At 34.4% G+C, this 20,906-nt stretch overlaps 1 protein-coding gene and 1 long non-coding RNA gene across 2 annotated transcripts; one reads left to right on the plus strand and one right to left on the minus strand.

Annotated features, from left to right (window-relative positions):
• Positions 1-9,972: 9,972 nt before the first annotated feature.
• On the plus strand, positions 9,973-10,482 carry LOC150031863 (uncharacterized). Its single transcript, XR_016525027.1, has 2 exons — positions 9,973-10,083; positions 10,304-10,482. It is a non-coding gene; the product is annotated as an uncharacterized LOC150031863 (long non-coding RNA).
• Positions 10,483-16,284: 5,802 nt separating this feature from the next.
• Positions 16,285-20,370, minus strand: LOC120067746 (glutamate dehydrogenase). Its single transcript, XM_039019309.2, has 10 exons — positions 20,129-20,370; positions 19,880-19,992; positions 19,690-19,803; positions 18,333-18,554; positions 18,124-18,198; positions 17,916-18,032; positions 17,551-17,801; positions 17,287-17,362; positions 17,122-17,208; positions 16,285-16,692 (listed from the first exon to the last, which is right to left on the minus strand). Exons 2-10 carry the CDS (start codon positions 19,985-19,987, stop codon positions 16,507-16,509), a joined length of 1,236 nt encoding a protein of 411 aa, XP_038875237.1. The 5' UTR covers positions 19,988-19,992; positions 20,129-20,370; the 3' UTR covers positions 16,285-16,506.
• Positions 20,371-20,906: the final 536 nt, after the last annotated feature.

Below are 20,906 nucleotides of genomic sequence, written 5' to 3' on the forward strand. Positions count from 1 at the left end.
CGATTTCAATTCTGAACCAACTATGAACTCTAGTTTATTCGGGAATATCCTTTAATTTGCATGAGTGAGAATGCCTCAACATCGCTGCTCAATAAGCCTCCCATTTTAGGGGTAAGACCAGATAGATAGTTGGGGACATAGTCCTACAAGACGGAATTCACTCCTACCCATCTTAGGGTTAGCAGATAGGTCATTCCCTTAAATACGGACTTCTAATCTTGTAATACTTCTAATCAAGTCTATGGTTGAGAGAGACTTGGTTTATTGGTAGGACCATAAACCAATTCTTCGTTAAAGGATTAGCGGAGACCTAAGGAGTAAGATGTATTACAGGTGTAAATTATTAATTTTGGTCAAGATGTAAATATGAACAATTTGTGAAGAATCGACTTATTGATTATGGTTAAATCAAGTTGATAGAAATATATCTACAATGAGGAGAGTGCAACTACTGAGCTACAGTGGAGTGTCTCGGTAGTTAACCAATATTATATTAATTCGGTTTAAAGCGTTTAACCAATTAATCTCAAGTCGTGGGACTCATGATCTGTGATTCATTAGGTCCCTCTACTAGCTCGCAAAATATTAAACCTTAGAATAACGTGTTGAGAGAATTTGAAATGTTCAAATTCAATTTTAGGATTTGAATTTTTATATTCAATATAATTAACGTTTAATTAACGAATCAAACAATTTTGGAGAGATGAAAATGTTTAAATATTAAATACATGAATATATTCATGTTTTGAATTAGGTGTTTTAATAATTTCATATTTGATATTAAATTAATTCATGAATGAAATTGTTTAATTAATAAATAATTTATTTATTTAAAATTTGAATTTATGAAATTCAAAATATAAAATTAATTTAATTTGATTAATTAATTTAATTATAAATAAATAAATTAAATTAAATTAAAATTTTCCTTTTAACTTAAATTTAATTTAGTTAAATCTAAAATTGGAAATTGGATAGTGGAGTTATATCTCATTTAATCCATTTATGTTGGTGAAAATTTAACTTTCAAAATAAAGAGGGAACCGACTTTTTTGGTTGGAGAACCCCACATTGGAAAATTTGGTGTTGGAAGTCTCCTTTATGTACTCTGACCTTGTGTTTTTGGTTTGGGCCCTAAGGGGTACCCATATTTTGCAGATTTTGCTCTTCACTTGACTGCCGCGCCTTGACGATTTACAGTTCGTCGTTCTGAGGGCCCTGCCATTTCCAACAATTTTAAGACGTTTCAACATCATCAATGGCCCTCAGTCTCAACAATGAGATATCTGACCTCAACCGTCCATTCCGGTTCGACGGAGCGAACTTCAAGCGGTGGAAGCAAAAGATGTTGTTCTTCCTCACTGTCAAAAAAGTTGTCGAAGCTTGTACCAGCGCTAAGCCGATCGTCCCTTTAAAAGAACCAACTGAACAACAGATAAAAGAAGCTGCTGACGGGGAGGAGAAAGACTTTCTATATAAGAATTTCATTTTAAATGGTTTGACTGATGATCTGTATGACTACTACAGTACAATGAAGACAACGAAGGAGGTCTGGAATGCCTTGCAAAAGAAGTAAGACATCGAGGAGGTCGAGTTGAAGAAATATGCGATTAGCCGTTATCTTAAGTTTTAGATGACGGATGACAAATCCGTGGAGGCCCAATCCCATGAACTCCAGAAGATAGTCCACGAGATAATTACTGAAGGTATGCCTCTAGACTAACAATTCCAAGTTGCTGTTATTATTGATAAACTGACCCAGCTAAGGATTGAGGAGGAAGCCCTGAAATCGGACCAGAGGGAGGAGGTGAACGCAGTACCTAGGAAACCTGCCTCTACCGTGATAAAACCTGACAAAAAACCTAAGGGGACAGAGAGGAAAGGTCAGAACCGTGGCTCTAGCAACCAGAATCAATAGAAAAAACAGAAGCCCCCTTTAGGAGAAATGGTATAGTTCATCTGCTTTAATTGTAATAAACCTGGGCACATGGCTAGGAACTGTAGAAACAGACATTGTCCTGCTGGTCAGGCAAACCTGACAGAAGAACCGTTAGTCGCCATGATCACAGAAGTAAATGTGATCGGTGGTTGTGAAAGGTGGTGGATAGACACTGGCGCGACGCGTCATGTCTGTCAAGACCTTAGTCTATTTAAAACTTATACTGAAACTAAGGATAAGAATATTCTGTTGGGAGATCACCACTCCACGAAAGTTTTAGAACCGGCGAGGTGGAACTGAAGTTTACCTCTGGGAAGACCCTCACGTTGAAGGACGTTCTGCACACTCCGGAGATACGAAAGAATTTGGTTTCGGGCTATCTCTTCAAAAAAGTCGGGTTTACTCAAACTATAGGGGCAAACCTATATACCCTTACAAAAAATAATGTATTTGTAGGGAAAGGGTATGCAACTGAGGGAATGTTGAAATTAAGTTTAGACTTTAATAAAATGAAATCTTATTTTTATATGTTGTGTTCTATGAATATTTGGCATGTTAGACTCTATCATGTGAATAAAAATTAGTAACATGATTAGGTTGAAAATGATACCTAAGTTATCCACGAATGATTTTGATAAATGTGAGTATTGTAGTCAAACTAAAATTACTAAAACTCCGCATAAATCTGTACTTAGAAATTCTGAGCCTCTAGATTTGATTCATTTTGATGTCTGTGAATTTGATGGCATATTGACTAGGAACAGTAAAAGATATTTCATTACTTTTATTGACGATTGCTCTGATTTTACTTTTGTATACCTGCTGAAAAACAAAAGTGGTGCTTTTGATGCCTTCAAACTTTTTGTTTATGAAATAGATAATCAGTTTAATAGAAAAGTTAAAAGACTTCGTAGTGATAGGGGAACCGAATACGACTCTGATAGTTTTAATGAATTCTTTAACTCACATGGAATAATACACGAAAAGACCGCACCTTATTCTTCTGAAATGAACGAAGAAGCCAAAAGGAAAAATAGAACTTTAGCTGAGCTAGTAGTTGCTATTTTACTTAGTTCAGAAGCCACGTCTTATTGGTGGGGTGAAATCATCCTTACCGTGTCTTATGTCCTAAATAGAATCCCAAAACGAACCCTTACTCCACTCGAAAACTTCCTTCACCGCCACACATTCCTGAAACCAACCACAAATTCCATGGGTGAAGGTTAGCTTAGGCCCAAGAATCCCAAATGACAATGGGCTGCCAAAAACCTTTCAGCCCTCTTTGCTTCGATAGACACTAGGTTAGGGGCAAAGCAAGACATTTTGTCAAACTCTTCTACTGTCATGGTCCCCTACTTCAAGTTTATGAACTCAGCTCGCTTGTTGTACCTCACATGAAAAGAGAAGTACTTCTCCTAAAACCACTCCTTAAACTGGTCTCCGTGGCTTGGCCTCCACTAGCTTCTATCATTCTCTCAGCCGAGCGCCACCAATGCTTGGCATTATCGATGAGAACGAAAGCGGCATGCTGCAGCTTCTGCTCTTCTGGACACCTCATGTACTAAAATTCCCCTCAATAGTAGACAACCATAATTTTGCATTTGTGGGGTCTTTTAGGAACTCGTTAAACGTCGGGGGATCATACTTCTTGAAATCTCGTAGGTATCCAGCTTCAAAAGAAGGGCCTGCCATGGTCTGACTCGTGGCCCTATCTTGATTCTGAATTGGTGGTAACAGAACTGTAGAGGATGGCGCCTGCTGTGACTGTGCATGTTGGGTATCTATTCGGCCACCATGCTCCTTAGCTGTCCTACAACGGCTTGCGTGACGACGTTCCCAATAGTTGCAGGCATAGCCGTATATTCTACTGGAATTTCTGAGGATGACGGTCCTGGCGGGGGCACAGTCAAAGCTCGAGGCCTTCTTCTTGGTTTAACCTTTTGCCAAGTTGACCTAGAAGGGTCACGAGGTGGCGGGTCCCGCACCTCTTGGCTCTGCACCTCGGGTTTTTGCAGGTCAGGGTCCCACTCCTCAACTACTTTTTTGCCTCGACTGCCCTTTCCTCTAGTTCGTGGCGCCATACCTGGTGACCACACGCAACGCTTTAATACACGCTAGTAGGGTAAACCATCAAACGACTGTACATCAGGTAAGATTTCATATATATTTCCCTAAAGGACTTTAAACAACATACCTGGCAATGAAAAAAGATCCATTTGTGGCCATAGGGAATAGATTGGACTCACGATGTAAGTCAGTCTACAGAACCTAAAACTTAGGCTCTGATACTAATTGTAACGACCCTACTTTCCTACTTATGTCTAGGACGCTACTTCATGCATGCATAGGCGTAACCGCACATTTTTTTCTAAACAATCCAATAAAAGAGCCGAAATTTTATTTAATAGTGCTCAAATGAGCAAAGAGAAGAAAAAATAATTAAATAATAATAATTAAACTAAAACAAAAATAAAATAAAATAAAAATTTACCGTTCGGGATACCCCTAAACCCAACTTTAAAATGAAAACAATTAAATAGTCAAATAATAAAATTAATGAATTTTGCATGAGAGTTTAAAATGCCTAACTCCTAAACTAGACTCCAAAACATGATATTAAGTGCGGAAGCAGCAAGTCGTCCTAATGGCCAGGTCACGGATCTTTCTTGTCATGCGCTGGTCTATCATTACCCTTACCTGAAAAATAGGGGAAAAAAAGAGTGAGCATAAAAGTATACTCAGTAAGCGACCCACTATTGGGCCCACTCAGTGATATGTTAGTCTTTCCATTGATCAAAATGCACAAGGGCATCATAGGCATAGGCATAAGGGGCGAACCCGAAGGTACGCTTTCATAAGTAGTGACACAAAGGTCACAGGCATAAACACAAGTGGTGATCCCAAAAAGGACACCGTATATAAGCATAGGGTGTAGGCCCGAAAACTCACAACATGTAATGTGCATAGCCCAATGGTAACAATAACAGTCACTAAAATCTCATATGGACACAAGCATACAATCATGAATCCTGGAACTAGCAGTCATTAAAACCTCAGACAGACATAAGCATGCAATTAAGGCCATAAATCAGCATCAAACTTTATCACAGTTACCCATACATCAACTTTATCACAGTTACCCATACATCAAACCTTATCACAGTTACCCATACATCAAACCTTATCACAGTCTACTCATATATCAAACCTTATCACAGTCTACTCATACATCCAACCTTATCACATTATCACAATCTACTCATACATCCAACTTTACCACAGTATTCCCATAGATCAAACTTTAGCATAGTTAACCGTACATCAAATTTTACCATAGTTTACTCTATACAGTGACATAAGAATTTTTCAGCAGGCTTATCAAGATCTTAGGGCAAAACCGGCAATAAACCACTTACCTCGGGATAACAAATTGTCCCAAAACAAACCTTTACTCCACTCGAAAACTTCCTTCACCGCCACACGTTCCTGAAACCAACCACAAAGTCCATGGGTGAAGGTTAGCTTAGGCCCAAGAATCCCAAATGACAATGGGCTGCCAAAAAGGGAACTGAAACTTACCCCAACAAATAGATCAGTCAGAACCGCCGTGATCCGATGGCGACCAAAACCGGTGACAGGCGGACGGAGAGGACAACGCGGTCGAGAGAGAGAGCGACGCGGCTCCGAGTCGCGGCTTCGGCTGTTCGACTGCCGTTTTAGATCGACGGCGAAGATGAATGTCTCGCGACTTCAGTGGCTTCAGCATTCGACAGCTTCGGGCTTGGTCAACGTCGAAGAAGAGCGCCTCGCGACTTCAATGGCTTCGGCAACTTCAGGCTTGGTTGACGGCAAAGACGAACGCGGCTGAAAGTAGGAGGTTGGCTGGAAAAAGAAGAAAAGAAGAAAACCCTAGTGGCGGCGGCGACTAGTAGGGGGTGTAGATGAAGATAAAGAGAAAAAGAAAAAGAATTTTTCTTTTCTTTTATTTTTTTCTTTTGCATGCAGCCCGAGGATCCCCAACCCTCATTTATAACCCTAATTCCCTTTCTCTTTTTCCTTAATTAACTATCAACTCTTTTTTTTTCTCTCTTTGTTTTTTTTTTATAAATAAATGTATAAATATTTAGGGTGTCACAAAATTTCTTTAGATTAATCTCATTATATAAAAAAGATTCTAAAGAAATATAATTACTTTGAGTGTAAACCAGCCTGTACTCCTTATGACCTTAGTGTCAAGTTGTTCAAGAACACTAGTGACAGTGTTAATCAATCTGAGTATGCGAGCATCATAAGAAGTCTTAGATACGCTGCCGACTACACTAGGCCTGACATAGCTTATGCTATAGGACTACTTTGCAGGTTTACAAGTAGACCTAGTAAAGAGCATTGGAATACTATAGAAAGGGTCATGAGATACTTAAAGAAAGCCCAAAACCTAGGATTACATTATCAAAAGTTTCCCGCTGTCCTAAAAGGGTTTAGCGATGCTGATTGGAACTCTCTTTCAGATGATTCAAAGGCTACAAGTGGCTATATCTTTAATATAGCTGGCAGAATTGTCTCTTGGAAGTCCAAGAAACAGACTATTTTAGCCCAATCTACGATGGAGTCAGAAATATAGCACTAGCGACAGCTAGTGAAGAAGCAGGCTATCTTAGAAGTCTACTATCAGAGATTCCCTTATGGGAAAAGCCGGTACCAACCATATTGATCCATTGCGATAGTACTGCAGCAATCGAAAAATTTCAGAACCGTTACTACAACGGAAAGAGATGTCAAATATGTCGTAAGCACAGTACCATTAAAGAGTTTCTCACTACTGGTGCAGTTAGCGTGGATCACATACGGACTAATAAAAATTTGGCAGATCCTTTGACAAAAGGACTGACCAGAGAAAAGATTTTCAGAACCTCAGAAAGGATGTGACTCATCCTATCGAAAAATGAATCATAGTGAGGAAAACCCAACCTGTAGACTGGAGATCCTAATAAACAGGTTCAACGGGTAATAACTGATCACGAATGATATATAGTGAATCATGCTAAACCAAACACAGAGTTTCATTCCTATAACTTAAAGTCTGAGCATGATATCCTGAAGTGTAAGAAAGGTTGAACTCAGTTTTAATGAGATTTATATTTGATGACAAGTGGGGTACCCAACTACAGGAGTACCCTAGATAGATTCACCTGTGTGAATGTGGAAGTGAAGGCCGCTTCCTATGAAGTTTTTAGGCAAACTCTCTAGAGCATTCACTAAACCGAGATTCACCTACTAGGCCTTAAAAGCACGGGCTTTCGTACTATACCCTAATGACACTCTGTGTGAGATGCTGTTAGAGATAGAGTTCAAAACTAAGGGTTACTCTAGTATATTCTGAATCATCTACACTATGTAAAGGTTCAAGTCGTAAGACACCTTTGCTTATGCACAATGTTGTATAGATTGAAACTGCTCGATGAAAATCTTTTCTCTCTTTTCCTTTTATTTTTCCAAGTGGAGGATTGTTGGGTGAAAATTTAACTTTTAAAACAAAGAGGGAACCAACTTTTTTGGTTGGAGAATCCCACATTAGAAAATTTGGTGTTGAAAGTCTCCTTTATGTACTCCAACCTTGTGTTTTGGGTTTGGGCCCCAAGGGGTATCCATGTTTTGGAGGGAGTGAGGAGATAGACCAATGTGGGTTCAATGAACATCCCACACGCGCGTTGTCGTCTGTCCGGTCGGGCGCGGTGCATGTGATGATTATTTTTAATAAAAAATATTATTTTAATTATTTTTTTAACCAAAAAAAGGGAAAAATAGTCGGGCGAGGTGCACGTGTGTGTGATGATTATTTTTAACCGAAAAAAGGGAAAATGGTCCATCCCGTTCTGTTTCATCCGCCCATCCGTAACGTCCGCACACGTTTCGCTCCTTACTGTTCGACGCTGAAAGCCTATAAAAGGCGAGACCTTCAGCAGTTCGTAAAACACAAAATTCATTTTCTTAATTCCTAACTTCATTTTTCTCTCCTCCTCCATCTTAGCTTTCCGAGCAGTGAGTTTAGAGGGTGTAAGTTCCGATCAGGAACGGTGCATTTCCGATCGATTTTCATTTGACTGTTTTATCTTGAGGACGACGTGGCAATTTTCAGACCTGCTTACACACTTGGGCAGAGCCACGAAACGTCTTAAAGAGAGCGAGCTCCGCGACTCAGCCTATAACGAGTTTTTGTTTTGCAGGTTTTGCTCTTCGTTTGACCACCGTGCCTTGACGGTTTACAGTTCGTCGTTCTGAGGGCCCTACCGTTTCCAACAATTTACTTAACATCTAGTCATGTGATTTAATCAGAAATTGAGTGTCAATTTCTCATCAAATTCATTTGCATGGATGAATTCTATATATATAAGATTATCTTACAGAACATAGATTCATGCAAACCTGAAAAAAGAAAAAAGAGGAAATTCTAGCCATGAGTTCTATTCCATGAAGCTAAGCGATGATAAGGATCATCAAAACTTCACTTGAATTGAAGAAGAGCTTCCGCTTCTTTTGGATGCAAGCGGTGGTTGGAATTTTTAAGCGACAAAATTGGAGGAGCACCATGGCTAAGAGAGCCAATAGAACTGAACTTTCTTTCGGTAGTCTCTTCATTTTGATGAGAACTCAAGTTGTGACTGTGAATTTAGCTTTAAGCTTGGTTCATTTTAGTGAATTTGTTTCCTTTTTCAATTTGAATGGACAAATTTGTAAATATCAATTTCATTTTTTTTTTTTGGTTTTTGTACCATTTGTCAAAAGTGAAAATGAAAAAGGAAAACAACGGTGAAAGAGGGGAAGAAAAAGAGAAGTGAGATTATTTTTTTTAATTTATAAATTTAGGAAAAATATTAATTTATACCTCTAAACATTGAGGTGTATTGATTAACATCTCAAACTACTTTTTGTATCAATTTAAATACTTTTATTATATTTTGTTTCAATAAATATTGTGTGAAACTTATAATTTATCAATTAAACTCTCAAGGGGTGTTTGGGGTAAGAAGTGAAATAGTGAAAAGTAAAGAGTTATCAATCAAGTCTAAGGAGTTGTGAACTCCTGGGACCCACAATGTAATAAGTTGATAGAATATAAAATTGATATTTTTAATAGTGGGACCCACCAACTCCTTGGGTCAAATAAGAGTAGAGTTCACAGCTCCTATTTCTCAATTCCGACTTCCCAACTCCTTGGGACAAACACACTCAAAAAGTTTAGTAGCAAATCACTTTAGACACTCAGTCGAGATTTCCTTAAAAAATCGTTCATAATTCTAATCGTCCATTTTGTTAATCCAATATTTGAAGAAGCTACATAAGTGTAATGATTGATGTATGGACAATTTTCAAAGGTAAAATTGATAAAGAGTCTAAATTGTTTGATTTATGACAATTTAGGATTTTAATTGATACCATTATAATTTAGGGGCAATTGCATTATTATAAAAAAGTAATACAAAAATTAGGCTCGTGTCTCCCTATTTTAAAATTTGCAGAAAATAGCAAAACAGTCCGACCCACTAATTGTTGAATGTGAAAAGTATAAAAAAGAAAAAAAAAACTAATTCTTATCCAATTGTTGTCTAATTACTGTTTGATTGTTATTTGATTGCTTAGATTATTAACAATATTGTTTTACTATCTGCTTTTTGTTAAATTGATATTTAATATTGGTTGTTATTTAATTATCAATGATACCGATTGTTATTTGATTGTTTTCTAACTACAATCTGATATTAAATGCCAATGATATTTATTTCTATTTCATTGTTGGTTGATTATTGTCAAATACTGATTTCTGTTTAATTGTTGTCTAATTACTATTTGATGATGATTATTAATAGTACCGATTACTATGTGAATGTTGTCTGACTACTATATGGTATTGACTACTATTTGATTACTATTTAATTTCTGTTTGATACTATGTACTTTGTTATTGCTATCTGATTGTCATGCAATTTCTTTTTGATAGTAAGTATTTTGAGATTGTTAAATCATATTTATTTATTCATGTCGCCTCTCTTCACTCTCCACTCTCCACTGGCAACATGTTTATTTTCCACCCTTTTTCCTATGCCAATCCGTAGCTCAAGAATTTGATTCACTTTTCAGTCTTCCGAGTATGTAATTTTGCTTTTCCCCTTTCTTGGATTATGGATTTTGTGTTTCTTCTACTAGATCCATCTTGTAATTTGATTTCGATCTTGACTTATTTGATATTCTATAGTTAGGATTGGATTGGTACCTTGAATTTTTTCAATGAATTGTGTGTTAGAGTTGCAATGGAGTGTGAATTAGTGGTTAAATCTTTTTTATTCCTTTGTGTTCTTGATTTTTCAGATGAGGATTTTGTCTGAGTTTCCAAGTAAGGGGTGGAAGGCTTCTGGAAAGGAGTTCTAGTTCAGGGTATTATTGGGATTCTAAATCCCTTATTTGTTTGGTTGGTTTAGTTTCTAAATACTCTTCCTTTACAACTATAATTTAGGAATAATGAATAAATAAAATATGATTTGACACCATCTGCCATCAGCCACGACTCCAACTCTCTGTAATCAATTTTAGATTCAAAGCATTCGCCACTTTCATCGATAACCACATTATTGACACCACTATTAAAGATATGAATCATAACCCTAGTCTTCTGCTTATGTTTCTGTCATGTTATTAAAACAATTCGGTGTGACCTTAAACGATTGGAAGAAGATAATGGGAGGAGAGGAAGAGAAATATATGTGATTATTGAGGTTTGAGAGTGAGAGATTGGGATTAATTCCACCATTGGAGTAGAGAGTGAAGTTTTTTTCAAACTGTACCTAAATGTGGAAATAAGATGCTAAAATGTGCCACATAAGCAAGGGATGATTCAAAATAACACGCCTGATGCAAAGAAAATGAAAAATGATAAGAAAAAAAATGCAAGGGGCAATTGTAGATTAAAAAATCAAACAATTTTCAGATTTTCAGATTTTGCCATAGCTGTAAAATATCAAATATGGAAGATATGGTTGTAACATCTTATTTTGATATTGTCACCCATTGCAAATTTTCTATAATTTATATGTTTCACACGATGTTATTTGAATGAAATATAAAAGGTGTAAATTGATAAAATTATGGAAGTTTAGAGTTTGAATTGATGCAATCATAAATTTAGAGTTTTAGTTGATTCACTTTTAAAGTTGGTATAAATTTATAATTTTTCAATATTTAAAATAATTGAAAAAACCTAATTAATGCTGTGAATGGGAATAGAAACTTTTCAAACCTATTTTTCAAAACTAAGGGGCCGTTTGATTGGAGGAAAAAGAGGGTGGGAATGGGAATGAGTTTACAAAGCCCATGTTTGGTTTGTGGGATTTGTTTATTTACCTTGGAAAAGGCAATTCCTAGATATCTTTTACCCACACAAATGAAGGAATTGCATACCCATTGAGAAGTGTGGGTTTTCATTTCTTCCTCCGCTTCTTACCACGATTTTCCTTCCTTCTAGCCGTGAAATTGTATAGCATTTTGTTACTTAGCAATCGTGTAGTATTTGGTAAGTGATCGTGTAGCATTTGGTAAGCGATCGTATAGCATTTTGTTACTTAGCGATCGTGTAGCATTTGGTAAGTGATTGTATAACATTTGGTAGGCGATCGTATAGCATTGGGTAGGCGATCGTATAGCATTTTGTTGCTTATCGATCGTGTAGCATTTGATAAGTGATCGTATGACATTGAGTAAGCGATCGTATAGCATTGGGTAGGCGATCATATAGCATTTTGTTACTCGATCGTCTAGCAGAGCTCAACGATCGTGTAGCAGAGCTAGGCGATCGTGTAGCATTTGGTAAGCGATCGTATAGCATTTGGTAGATGATTGTATAGCATTAGGTAGACGATTGTATAACATTTTGTTATTCAACGATCATGTAGAAGAGCTAAGTGATTGTGTAGCCGAGCTCAGCGATCGTATAGTATTTGGTAAGCGATCGTATAGTAGTAGGCGATCATATAGCATTGGGTAGGCGATCGTATAGCATTTTGTTACTCAGCGATCATGTAGATAATTTAAGCGATCGTGTAGATAATTTAAGTGGTCATATTGTTACGAAATTGACAATTAAAGAACACAAAAAAAGGAACGTAGAGATAGAGAAGATCGACACACAGATATACGTGGTTCACTATAAATTCTGAATAGGGACAATCTCAATTTTTTTTTTTAATTCTCACAAACTATTCCCAGACATTGTTTTCTCATGCACAACAAAAAATAGTCATCTTTGATTCCCTGTAATTTTATTCCCAGACATATAATTCCCAGATGTCCTTAATTCCTGGGTATTGAGAAAACCTCAATCCAAATGGCCCCTAAAAGGCTTAGTATCACCAAATTAAAATTTGAGGGCCAAACACACCTATTCCTAAATGTTTTCCTAAATATTGAGAGACTAAAGTGATCGTTTCTCCCAATTTAAGTACCGTTTTTTGCTAAAAGATTTTAATATGAATAATATCTAGCTAAATTTGAAGTTGAGACTTTGGACTCTCAAGCTAGTGTTTATTTAGTTCCATACTTTCAAATTTGTGTTAATAGGTCATCATTAAATTTTAAAAATATAAAATAGGTACTTCGACTTACAATTTTGTATCTAGTAGGTTTTTGATATATTCAAACTTTTTAAAAATTAATTGATGTAATGAAACTCTAGTCTTTCAATTTTGTTTTTATTATGTAAGGTTAAAAAAATGTTCACTAAGCCAATGACATATATTAGACACAAAATTGAAAATTAAAAAATTTATTGAATATAAAATTGAAAATTTATAGTTTTAAAATTCAAGGTCAATTATAAAAATTCAAAAGATTTAAGACCTAAACTTATATAGTCGATAATTAATCTTTAATATTTTTTATTTTATTGGCTATGAAAATGGCCATTTACCTATTTCACAGTTTAGAAGTAATATTTGATTGATAATGGTAATGCAGGATTTTTGGTGGGAGCGTTAAAAGACTTTAGACCGCGTTTATCAATTTATAATGAAATTAGTATAATCATAGTGTTATATTATTAATGGATAAGTCGTAATGGATTTCAATCACAAACGTAATTAGATTTCTTTAAATTCATAATTCTCATATTGTAATCGTAATAATATCTATAATAGTAACAATTATGATAGTGAATCTCACATAAATTTTTAAACAGAATCAGAATGAGCACCCTTTATTCCTCAATTAGACTTTCACATTTTCATTCCAGATTTGAATGCAGACTCCATAGTTCATTACGATTATGGAACATAGTAAACAACAACAAATATAATTAAATAGAATCTACTTTTCAGATTACCATGGATAAATTACATTTAATTTGAGATAAATGTGACCTTAATACAACTCCACTTTTAGTTTCATCCTCCAAATTTATTTTTAGCCATCTTTATTTGATTTTTTTTTTTTAAGATTAAGAGAAACAAACAAAACTAAAAAATGATAATCGATAATTAGATGAACTTCAAGCCAAATCCACGAAGTACGATTTCTGCGGGCGGGAGAAGCAAAGCGTGTGGAATCTTCGTTTGATTATTCTGCCCGACTTTCATTTCAAAATCGAGATGAAAAGGGTAATAGAGTATAAACATTTTTCTATATAGGGTTTTTTTTTTTTTTGATTAATTAGAGAAATAGGGGAATTTTAGAATTTAATTGGATAAAAAAAAAAGAGTATTTTCAAACTATTTAGGGAGAGATTTTTCTTTCTGCCTTTGTTGGAATGCGTCTCTAATAATTAAATAAACAAAATAATATTTTATTTTTTCGTTCTCTCATGACATCACAATCAAATATATACCGAAGAAATAAAATACCAACAATAGTGTATTTTTAATTTTTTTAATTTTTCAAACAAGGCGTCAATTGGCGATTGTGTTGATTATAATTAAATTAAATAATAACCATATTTTTATTCATTAAGGTTTATGGTTTGAAATTTTAATTTAGGGTTTAGGTTTCAATTTTATGTTTTGAATTTAAATTTCTTAATGATTCAATCAATTGACGGTGTGTGCATAGACGATGTTTATTTAGAAAATATTTTTATATTATTCTCATTACTATCATTTATAATATAGAGTAAAAATAAGAAATCAATAGTTTTAATTGTGTCGATGGTAATAATATTATAATTTTTCTTTCTTGAAAAAATATCTTGGAACTTAAATTAACATCTGTGTATAAATTAAATTTACAATACACTTTTATGTCTTGATTTTTATATTATTGAATCTAATATTGAACATTTTATTTGATTTGTTTTTCAAAGTTATAAAACAAAGATGGTTATACATTGCGAAAAGGAAAATTTATTTTATTTCAATAAAACGATGGAATAAAAATATGGAAATTATTTAATGAAAAAATATTTCAAATTATAAAACTATTGAAAATATTTACAAGATATAGCAAAATTTTAGAACTATCATAATGATAGACACCGATAGAGATCTATCAATGTCTATCAACGTCTATATAGTTTTAAAATTTTGCTATATTTTGTAAATATTTTAGTTCATTTTTCTATATTTAAAAACCATCATTCTTTAATTTAATTAAATTATATGAGAAAAAAAGAATAAATTTATCTAGCTAAAAAAGAATAAAAATTTGAGAGAGATTGAGTTTGGAAAGGATGGTGAAAATAAAAGGTGAAATGAGATTTATAACTCAAATTAGAAAGAGAATTTATTTTAAAAAAATGTCACACAATTGTTTTTGTTGAGTTAGTCTGTTCAAGAGACTGAAATGAATAAGACAAGGAACTAACCCTATCTTTTTACCAATAATTTTAAGAGTATCTACTTTTTGCCAATATTTTTTGGAAAAAGTCCTAAATATCCATACTTAAACCCTTCCTTTCATTACATCAATAAAGAAGATAGATATAAATTGAAAGCTACTGTCATTGATTCAAAGAGACGAAAGCTGAGGCTTCCTTTATGACCATTTGGTTTTTAGTTTTCTATTATTGAAAATTTGTTTTTGGGTTTCGTAAATGGATGACTGTATGAATACTTGCCGTTTAGGATGTTTTCTTTAGATTTTTATGTCTAAAGAGCCTTTTATTTCTTTGTTTCAAGTATTTATGTCTAAGATAATCTACCATTAATGCGGTCTAACTTTGGATGCCTACATAAATACTTGCCTTTGAGGATGTTTTCTTTAGATATGATGTCTAATGAAGTTTAGCTTATGTTATTTTCACCTTTTAAGAAAGTTACCCAAGAGCCTCTCATCCTTTGTTTCAAGTATTTCGGTTTCAAAACAATCTAATACTAACGTAGCCATTAAGATTGATTCATAAACTAAATGAATATTTGAATACTTGGGAATTAGTGAGAGAATCTTTAAATTTTTAAAAATTATACATTGAGTAAACTAGAATGAGTTAAAAAACTTTAGGTAATTATTATTGATAAGTTTTCACCTAGACGTGTGACGTGCATCCTTGAAAGTTGTGTCATTTGTGAGACTTAAGTTTCAAATTTGGCTTTGAAACTATCAATTCTTTTGCCATTGACTACTCTCAAAGCTTTTTTTCCCCTCAAAGCCATTGAAACTATCGATTCTTTTTTTTGCCTTCGGTTTGTCATTGTTTCACTTCAAGACTAAACATAGCTTGCCCTAGTAATCATCTCAAATACTCCACGTCTGCATTTTGGTTATAATTCAAGTTGTATTTGGAATATGTTTTAGGTGTTTAATTTAAAAAATAAATCATTTTTCGAGTGTATTTTAATTAATTTTTATAAAAGGTGTTTAAAAAAATGATTGTTTTAAAAAATATTTTTTTCAAGTCAATCTAAATAGACCTTAAGTGAAGTCATTTCATTTACTACAAGAAAGTGCTCTACACCTCTCCTTTATCAAATTTCTTTCAAAAACTTTGTCCAAGAACTTGTATAGACAGATTTCTCACAGTTATGCGGTTATTTCATATTTACTCAAGAATGCTTAAACATTACTGTGTGGACAATAACAAAATATGTCCTCTTATTCTCTATGTTATCTTTTGAAAATATGAGTGGAAAATATTGCTTAAGGCATTGTTAAATGACTATCCAGAGGAGCCTTTTATCATTATTTTGATGGACATCATTACAATCAAAAGTGCAGAGATTAAATTGTTACTCAATGTAGACCAAAAATGCTTTTTCACCAATTCCTTATCTCTATTATTTTCATAAAAAATGAAACATATTTTACGAAGAGCAGTGAAGTCTTTTAAACCAAGACAACCAAAAACAATGAAAATGAAGAACCAAACAAGAGACTGGTGGAACCATCCAATATATTTAAGAAAAGGGTTCCTCAAGCTAAAGTGGTGATAAATTTTACTAAAATTTGTGAATAATGTTAATAATTTAATCAACAGTTAATTTCAGCATGCAAGTGCTGGTAATCTAAGCACTTAAAGAGAAGAGTGAAAATGAGATAGGAACTAGGAAGTGAAAGTAACCCTAGAAAATACTAGTGGTGTGGTAATCCATCTAATTCTAGGCCTCCCAACCCCTCAAGAGGGTAGCACGTGCCACACGGTTGACACCTAAAGTGAAAGCACCCATACGAAGATTGCAAGCATGTGATTTGCACATGCTCTTGATATTATAAAAAGCTCTTGTCATGTACCTTTGAAGCTCTTTGTTCACCTTCTCTTCATCCCACATGAATCCCTGAATATTCTGCAAAGTTTCATAAACACACCTTTTAGCTAGAATTATACACCAATTAGCTGAGTATTATGTTGGTTTTCCCCCTTTGAGATCAAAGAAATCAATGAAGTTATCAAAGAAATGAAGTAAATTAGTTGGGGAACATATTGTGAATTGTTGTCTAGATTTGCATAGTACTTTGATAATGTCCTTGTTCATTAACATATCAAATATATTAGATTCTATTCTACTTCCTAAACTTTCATGCTTATTCTGTTTTAGTTCCTATTCTTTCAGATATTTGTTCTTCAGTTATTTGATGAATGGTATACATTTGAAACTTGATACAACAAAAATAAAATATTGAAAACTCAGGAACCATAAAACATAAGAAGAATAAAATATAATTTAAACCTATAATTGAAGTGTGGAGGTTTTGATGTTTGGTTCGCTTGTTACCTGAACCCACTCAAAGTAGCTAACGGTGACTCCACCGGCATTTGCATAGATGTCAGGGAGTATTATGACTCCTTTTTTAGATAGAATCTGTAGCAACGAAATTAGAACTGTCACAAATATAATAATAAGCATAAGTGTAAATCCAAGGTTAATAATGAACATTACCTCATCTGCTTCTGGATCAGTAGGGTGGTTGGCTGCCTCTACTATAAACTTTGCTCTCACACCAGCAGCATTTTCCCTTCACTTGGAAAAAATGGAATTAGCTAGGCACTATAAGCTGCAGAAATTACCTCATAAACCGACGTCATAAAAGTACAAGTTGGTTAGAATTATAATTCAAATATAACATGAATCTTTAAAGTATGCAAGAGTATTAAAATTATTTGACAGCAAAGGAGAATTTTGTGGATGAAAATGATGGTAGACCTGTTTAAAACTCCACCCAAAGCACATGGGATAAGAACATCACATTCATGAACTAGAAGTTCGTTTGGATCCAAGCCATCTGCACCTTGAAAATTTACTAGACTATTGGTCTTTTCTTTGTGATTAAGCAGGTCAGGTACATTAATCCCATTTGGATTCGTTACGGCACCAGTGATATCACTCACTGCAACAACTTTTCCTCCTCTTTCATGGATAAGTCTTGCTACCCAAGATCCCACATTACCAAATCCCTGTTAATTGCAGTTCATAGAGGTTTCTTCAATTGAGATGCTGAATCATTTCAAAGAAAACACAAAGTATTGTCAACATGACCCTTAAGTTTGCAAGTTTGAATTTCAATGCACCTGAATGACAAAGGTCAAATCTTTGATTTTCTTTCCATGTTCGGCAAGCAAAGCTTCTGTAGCAAAAACAACACCGCGCCCGGTTGCAGCATCTCTACCAAGGGAACCACCAAGGTCCTAAAAATTAAGAGCAAGGGGTCAAAATCAATTCAAAATGATATTCTTCAAACACAGCAGTTTCTTGAATTTTCAAGTCTTGATTACTTACTATTGGCTTCCCAGTTACCACAGCTGGCGAGTGACCATGAAACTTAGAATACTCATCCAAAATCCAAGCCATAGTCTGCACAAATCATTTGGCTTCAAATTCATAGCAGCAGCAGAAAAGTCTAAGCATAATCATCCTGCTGAAGATATTTGAAGCACCTCAAGAAAAATGAAGGATACTATTAAACCTTTAAACTATCTGAACTAAACCTGTGCATTTGTGCCCATATCTGGTGCTGGAATGTCAGTATGTATGCCAATGAGATCATGAATCTTCTGAGTAAATACACGAGTCAGACGTTCCAACTCGCTCATACTTAACTCTCGTGGAGTGCATCCAATCCCACCCTTTGCACCTCCATAAGGAATATCTGCTACCGCAGTCTTCCATGTCATTAGTTGAGCCAGAGCATTTACTTCATCAGGGTCAACCTTTAGTAGCACAATTGACCAATTCAGTAGTCCATTAGGAGAAAATTCGTATGGAAACAGTATAAGTGTCTCTTATGATAGTACTTCGTAGAAAAGTACTTGTAAAGCTGAAGGGTAAACATTATAGTAACAGATTTTGATAGTCAACTTTGTATAATATCAGTACTTTTATCACTCCTAATTGTTGCAAGTATTTGAATGCAAAAAGGTGTGTTAGAGATTAGCGCTTGCATATAAGCACAGAAAAGGCCTTGCAAATCTCACTTCTATTAAGATGACTTTTTGGAAGTGGAACTTTTTAAGTGCAGTACTTTCTTGATAAACACTAAAGGTGTGCTTGAGAGTGTGCGTAAAATAAATGCTTGAGTTTTTTAATTACAACAATTTTAGTAAAAAGTATTTAATAACAAATGATTTGACACCTGCTTCATTGTGAGCCAAAAGCACTTTTCAAGCACTTTCACACAAAGCACTTCAAATTTGAATTTCCAAAATAACTATGGATGCTATTGCCAAAACATCATAAAATTTTTGTAAAGATCTTTAAATTAGATGTAAGAAAACTCTATTGAAAATGAGAATGGAAAACCAAAGCGTGTTCGATATGCCTCTTGAAAAAAAATGGTTTCAAGTAAATCACTTTATAACCAAACAAGCAAACACTACCAAATTTTAGAAAATAATTTCTGGTCATTTATAAGCAAAATTTATGAATGGAAAACACAATAACTAAAACAACAATAGCAAAAAAATCATTTTCTTAGTACAACAAATGTGGTTTGGTAATTCGAGCCTCCGAACCCAAGAAAAAGAAAACATGTATTAACGATTGAGACATACTTATTTTTGGGCTTTTTCTTTCTCTCTTTCTTCTTTTTTTTTTTTGGAAATGTAGACTAAAATTGTTGATAGTGTTTGACATGTCAACAACTATTATGCAAGAAACCAAAACAACCTAAAAAGACATCTTCACTTGCAAAACAAATAAGACAAAATAGAAAAGAACAAAGCCTACACAAGCGATCAAAACATTAATTTAAAAGAAAAAGAAACTATTAAATCAATCAACATCAGCAGCCAACAAAAACAGATGCCATCACTTCAACAGAAGCAGTAAAATGAAAAATTCAATCACCTCAGGATGGAATCTGATTCCTCCTTTCATAGGGCCACGGGCATTGTCATGTTGTACCCTAAACCCAACATACGACACCAAACTCCCATCGTCCTTCGGAATCGTACATTCAACCTGTTGGACGATCATCACAAGCCAAAACAAATGATAGCCTCTAAAATCAAAATAAAAACAAGAATAGAAGAATAACCTTGATTTCTCTGAAGGGGATCAAAAGGCTCTTCTCGATCTTGGAGTCCAGACCTAGAATCCGGGCGGCATTCCGGAAATTCCGATTGGTAGCAGCTAGAGCGTTCATAATGGCTAAAGAATTGGGAAAAAAAAAAAAAAAACTTTGGAAGAATGAAATGAAATTGAATTGAAAAAATAAAAGGGGAAGAGTGATGAATTGAGAAAGAGGAGTTGGTTGAGGTTTAGTTGGAGTGCCGCTGAATTTCACCTTCAATTTCGATCTCGAGGTTGCCAGTTCCCCATGCCGCTGCACTTGCAACTTCTCATTTAACCGTCAGTTTCCTTAAGTTTCTCCTTTTTCTGTTTTTTCTTTTTCAATTTTATTTTTGGAACGAGATTCTTTTTTTATCCAAAACTGATAAGGATTAAATATCTTCTTACACCCAAGTCTAAGTCACGTGCATGTTGGCAAATAACCATTGAATACATATGTTAACAGCATCACTCAAAATGACATTGGTGATGAAGGTTTGCGATTAGAATATTTTCACCTTTTATTATAAGATAAAAAATCTTAATTAAGTGGATAAGATAGTTATTGTCATCACTCTTCAATCTCCTAACTCCATAATTGTCGAATTAGAAAAATAATAATAATTAGGTTGGATTATATGCAAATTTCGTATTTTTATATTTGTATTCATTATGTTCTTGAATAAGTTCTTAACATATTTGATATTAAAATTAAACGATCTAACATAATTGAATTTTGTAGTATCGTGAGACTTTTCGATCTTTTGTTTTATATACATATTTGGGCGTAGAAAGAGATGCTGACCGTCGGTCTGGCCAAGTCCGACCCCAACAAAATACAAATTGAGGCATGACCCTTGTATGCCCCATCTAGAGAGTTGAAGGTTTATTCTAATACTACTTTGAAACTTTATAGAAGATAATCTAGGTCAACTACTTCTATACTATGAAGCACAGATATTTCATGTGAGACAAAGAATCTGTATCAAACACGTATCGGATACCAATACTTC

The sequence above is a fragment of the Benincasa hispida genome, chromosome 12, assembly GCF_027475165.1.
Source record: "Benincasa hispida cultivar pf3 chromosome 12, pf3_genome.v1.1, whole genome shotgun sequence".
NCBI classification, from domain to species: domain Eukaryota; kingdom Viridiplantae; phylum Streptophyta; class Magnoliopsida; order Cucurbitales; family Cucurbitaceae; genus Benincasa; species Benincasa hispida.